The sequence below is a fragment of the Anoplophora glabripennis genome, unplaced genomic scaffold (assembly GCF_000390285.2).
Source record: "Anoplophora glabripennis isolate ALB-LARVAE unplaced genomic scaffold, Agla_2.0 scaffold274, whole genome shotgun sequence".
In the NCBI taxonomy this organism is placed as follows: domain Eukaryota; kingdom Metazoa; phylum Arthropoda; class Insecta; order Coleoptera; family Cerambycidae; genus Anoplophora; species Anoplophora glabripennis.
In genome coordinates this window covers 156,045-162,044 of record NW_019416630.1, presented here as the reverse complement: position 1 = coordinate 162,044, position 6,000 = coordinate 156,045, and the positions used below count along the sequence as shown (strand labels likewise).

The 6,000-nt window shown below is 34.1% G+C and overlaps 1 protein-coding gene across 4 annotated transcripts in view; it reads left to right on the top strand.

Annotated features, from left to right (window-relative positions):
• LOC108908815 (globin) overlaps positions 1–6,000 on the top strand; it is a 91,861-nt gene that overhangs the window by 80,441 nt on the left and 5,420 nt on the right. For all 4 annotated transcript variants that reach the window (XM_023455124.1, XM_018712957.2, XM_018712959.2 and 1 more), the window contains exon 3: positions 1,805–2,027. In XM_023455124.1, the coding sequence (XP_023310892.1) occupies positions 1,805–2,027 (223 nt within the window). The remainder of the gene's footprint in view (positions 1–1,804; positions 2,028–6,000) is intronic.

Here is a 6,000-nt window from a genome sequence, read left to right as displayed (position 1 = left end):
TACTCTAAATACCAGACGTTGAATATCGAAAATTTCGGTTACAAACTAGATGAAAATGGTGCAGTATTACCCATATTTATGTTTAATAATACCTGATCGATTGATGTAAATGTTTGAAAACATGTAAAACTAAAGCATGTAGTTGTAGAAAAAATAATGTTACTTGTGTTACTTTATGTGGTTGTAATGCAGACGAATGTGAAAATTTTATCCTTAAATAAATATATTTATAAGTTTAAGACATTTTACTCTTTATTTTTTATTTATTTTAAAATATATGTCGAGATATATGAAAAAGTGGGGCGCTGACGGGGTCGGCGCACAGTGGAGTGCCCGAGCGGCGCGGCTCGCAAGTCAAAATGTATATTGTTAATAGGTAAAATAATACGCATTGCAATGTAATTACACCGAATCAGTCCTCCGTATTTTGTCAGGGTGATGATGTTTAAAGATTACTTTTAAATTTTAGTAACATCAAAAACTTGATTTTTTGTTATTGTTTTTGAATCTTGAAAATGACCGTTTTTGTATTTTTTCGTACTTTAAATTGTTTATAACTCGGAAACCGTTGATTTTAGGGGCATAGTGCATAGGAACTATTTTATTTAGAATACCCCAAAATACCTAAATAAACTTCTCACGGAGGTGATTATGCAAAAAAATCGAATCCACTAATTTTTTCATACGAAGCCGCCGATTTCGCCTTGTCTATTTAGATACATGTAGAAAAATAGTCAATGATTTTAGTGGAAATGAATGATGCTTTGTATATTTTATACATCTTGCATATGTTTTTCTACTGGCAATTTGCAAAGATGAACTGTTAGATTAAGTTACCTACTAAATGAATTACTGATTTAAATGGTAAATACCTAATTATTCTCATAGTCAATAAAAATATTAATGAATCAAATATCTGCCATTTGACAGGTGCATATTGTTATAAAACAAAATCAGTGGCGAATTTAATCAATAATAACGCGCTTAACTTTATTTAATTCTTGGCAAAACCATAAACGCTATACCGAATATCGCTTGTTTCGCCCCACTAATAATTTATGTAGTTTCGTCCCAGTAATAATCTGACACTGCACCGGGAGGAATATTCCGGATAAGCTTTTAAACATCATCTGTTTTGCATCGAATTTGATTTATTTTTCAGAATTTGTATAAACTGCCTATAAAATCAGAATGTCATTTTATGATAGTTGTGAAAAAAGTGAATATAACAAACAACTTTTAAAATATTTACATGGCACTAAACAGTCTTCGTCAGTGAAATAAGTAATTAGGACATAGGTATGGTCCTAGAAAATTAGGAAAAAATTATACTTTTAGTAAATCGGAATTCAGAATAATTATGGATGTTTTTCGTATAAATTGTGGTTATTTAATTTCTGTACATTTGAACAGAAAACTGGCAGTAGTTTATTTATATTTTGGGTATAATGCTAATCTTCGCCTATTTACAGCTGCCATTCATGAATAAAATTTATGAACTTATTGAATAAATTAACTACCGGCTCATTTCTTTCATGCGTAAAAGCATTTCAATAAATTTTGAAACGATATTCTGGAACTACTATAAATACAAAACTGAAATTAAGAACGTTGTTGATGTACCTATATCAAATATAATTTCTGATTAATTGGATTGAGCATTAGGGATTAAAAGTACCTACATTATCTTCATAGGGGGACTGAAAGAGTTACAAACAGGTTATGTTTAGCCTAAACCATTATTTAAATATTATATTTCCAGTTATTGTATTATCTATATTGGTATTTTCTTTTTTTTTTTCAGGTTTTTTAAGCATCATCCGGAGTACAAACTAACGTTCCCGTTCAGAGATATATCCGATGAAGATTTACCCACAAATAAAAGGTTCCACGCTCACGCAAATAGTGTCATCTACGCCTTCTCCTCTGTTGTAGATGCCATAGACGACCCTGATATGCTGGTAACAATTTTATCAAGAGTGGGAGAATCACATGGACCGAGAAAGATAACGGAAAAGTCTTTCTTCGTAAGTGTCGATTTATACTGGTATTTAATATGCAAGGAAGTGGTATACTTTCTTTTTTATGATTTATAGATCGTCACGACAAGGAAATACATTGTACGCGGGGGCGCAAATGGCTCCATCTGTGGTGCTGACTTCCAACTGTGTCATTCAAATGGCTACAGTAGGAAGGTGTTGCGAGTATAATTCAATGCCGGTAGGGGCATATAGCCCGCGGAGTAGTTGTTTCTCGCAACACTGACAATTAAAACATTGTTTTCGTCCTCTGTGGGTAGCAGTCGTGCAACAAGTACCTGCAATATAGCAGGGCGCTTCCTACTGTAGCCATTTGAATGGCACAGTTGGGAGTCAGCACGACAGATGGAGCCATTTACGCTCCCGCGTACAATGTATTTCCTTGTCGTGACGATACGACGCAAAACAGCTGGATCGTTCGTCGGTTGTCTCACCTATGACACACTGATGAGGACTAATAAGTCCGAAACCGGTCTGTGCATGGTGGGTTAAACAGGCGAACGATCCTAGCTGTTGCAGTAGTTGTTGCGAGTATAATTCAATGCCGGTAGGGGTATATAGCCCTCGGAGTAGTTTTTTCTCGCAACACTGACAATTAAAAAAAATATTTAAATTATTTTTTCGATTTAACGCACCGTTTCCGAGTTATATGACCTTTTTACTATATGACATAACACACCTCTTGTTTCCAAAATTTATTTTCGACATACTTCGGACAATTTGCATTCACCGCAGAACGAACAATCAGAACCACTGGAGTCGGGGAGATTTTTTAAATTATTTTTTCGATTCAACGCACCGTTTCCGAGTTATAAGATCTTTTTTACTGTATCACCTCACACACCTCTTGTTTCCGAAATTTAATTTCAACATACGGACTTCGGACCTTTTGCATTTAACGCATAAGGGACAATTAGAACCAGGAGTGTGTTGGAGATCTTTAAAATTCTGCTGGTGGCATACTCTATCGGCAATTCGGAAATTTAAAACTGCTGTCCTATTCTAGTAGCGGCCTGGGACGAAGCTATATTATAATATGTGGTTCAATCCACTTTCATAACTGAGGATCTTTTGAAAACCTGTAGAAATTAATAGATTCGCCAGTTTCTTTTCCCCACTTTATGTTACTCTTGTAAGTATTCGTATAAATTCGTATAAATTGTGCCTCCAGAATTATGACCCGAAATATTTTAGGTAAAAGTTTGTGAATTCTATACCTACTTAAAGAACAAGAACAAACAGTAAAAAAAACAAGAACAGTGCTTGATATGGCACTGGGAAACTCCAAAAATACAGACCAAAACTTACATGTTGTAAATTTATTATCAAACAGTAACAATGGTTGACGTTGACACTATTCAATTTCTGATACCAATAATGGCACTCCCCAGTTAAGGGCGTAAGTGATGTGAAGGTAATCAGTAGTTTGTAGGCAACCACCTACTTCATTGATTAAAATGAGCGTGATAATATTTGATAACCTAGTTTGGTTTGCAATAAACTCTCTTGGGTGATTGATTAGAACCAAATCAGCTCAAATAAAACCGGTCATGCCTAATTCGACGAACATATCTTCATGTTGGCAGCACATCCGGTTATACCTACCAAAAGTCTGCACCACCTTCATTATTTTAAATAAAATCAAATTTTCCAACTACACTACCTTCAATTGTTTGATGATTTTTGCTATGGAAGAAGTAATTTTGGCCGCCATTTGTTGTTGTAAGAAATTTATATTACAATAATCTAAATTTAACAGAAAACTATATGACAAAGAAAAAAAATTAATATTCTCGAACACTTTAAAATAGATTTTCATAAATCAAAAGATCATTCGGATAAGGTCTGAACTGACTTATTAAGTTGTTTAAAAAGTAATTTCCAATACCACAAAATTCATAATTGTTCTTTCATACTCATACAAGGGAAATATATTTATACAGCTTACAATACGGAATTTTACAAACGAAAACGAGAAGAGGCCATTTTTAAAGGCGACATAACGATTATAATAATCTGGTTGTATGAATGGTTCAACATTGATAAATTTGTTTCTTCGTTTGCCAATCACATAAAAAGAATGCATTGAAGTTTTAAATGGTTATACTCTCAAAGCCATAGTAATTTACAATTAATTTTATTCACAATCGATGTATTATTATGTCATTATAATTTTACAACTTTCAGAGGCCAATAAAGTATTAATGGTTAACAGTAATTGTTCATAAAACGCGAAAATAAAGAAAATGCATAGGTACTTACCTAGACTACTCTTTACGCATTTACATTAATAAATATTTACATTAAGATAAATAATATTATTGTCCTTATTTTCTTTCTTTTGAAAATTAACCCTAAATCCAGGTCACAGCCGTAACATTATTTCAAGCGTAGACGTAACGATTTGTCATTGGTCATTGTGAACAGGTTATTAATATTGGTGACGCCAAGATCTAGGGAATTCTGATTACCAGTACCAATTGTGCAATGTATCTCATACATTATCAGTTTACAGATATTTTAGCTCATTACATCGGCAAATAACAGCTATGCCAAATAGATACAATATCAATGGAATTTGACGCAACAAATTATGCATTATCATTTTAAAAAAAGCCAGCGAAGACGTCTTCAGTAATTAGCTCAGTTTTCCTCTCTTGTCATCAAAGTCGAACAAATGTCTTTCTCATGCATCCTTACTTTACCGGGATTAATGAAATGTTACTGCCTGAGCTTCTTCAAAGATTTCTGATGACATGAACTCTTCTTCCATTTTTCAAAAATGAGTTTATTAGTCTCATTAAGACCCACACACAAATATGAAGTCAATAAATAATATACAGGCATATAAATAAACAATTCACCATAGCGACTAAACTGCGACCATGCAAATTCAGAACTATTAGCTTTTTAGCGGTAGCAATTTTTAACTAAGTATATGAATTTCGCTAGAATGTTTAGATGCTGCAAAATCATATAAACTTGCATCTGAATTTAAGATTGGTGCCACAACTTCATTTGGAATTTCTCTTTTTCTGAAATCGTTCGGAAATGTGTACTTTTTTGGGCCAATTTCACTTCACTCCAAAATACCGTATTCTAGTATTTTAGTTAACTTTCCCGTACCGCTTTTTTTTATCTATTTTTTATATAATAGATACTCGTATATACACGCAGGCAAACCAACTCACATCAAAAATGCATTATTTAGTAAATATAACATTTATTGAACGTATTCCATATACAGGGTGTCCCATTTTAATGTCCCACCCCAAATATCTCGAATCCCGAGCAGAATGAGGAAAAATGTTTTACACAAAAGTTATAGGGTTCGGAGGGGGACATACGATGGTGACCTTGAAAATGACCTTGAAGTCGATTTTCAAGGTCAAACGAGGGTCAACTTCGATTTTTCACATGAAAACTCCTATTTTTTATTGCAGGATCGTATTATACGGAAAAAAATACAAATTTTTTGCAGGAAACGTTTTTTTCGAAAATGCATTTTTTCCGAGTTTTTCACGAATTTCGTTCGTCATGTTGTTTGAAGTGTCAGATGGATCCTACTGACCACTAGGACAGACTGGGGTATTGTTTCACCAGAAACACTAGTACTCGATACAACGGTGGTTGTGTAACTAATCCGGAACAGCGAAATTTCAACTCTACGAATTAACACACATAAGGATCGTCTGGACAAAGTGAAGAGGGGGCGCGTGTGTTTCTCTGTTACTTTGAAAGCTGTAAACAATTTTCACCTGATAAAATCAAAGGTGTGAGAGGAACAGTTCAAGACAAGGATAAAATTGCTGCCAAAAAATTGAGGGGAACGCACGCCCCCGTTCCTCTCCTCAGAGAACTCTAGCAGTCTCATGTGTGTTGATTTGATTTGTCAAGTTTGTGTTATTTTCTGTTTTTCTCTTTTCCGGCAGCAGCGCGATCGGTAGGGGCAGATGGGGTA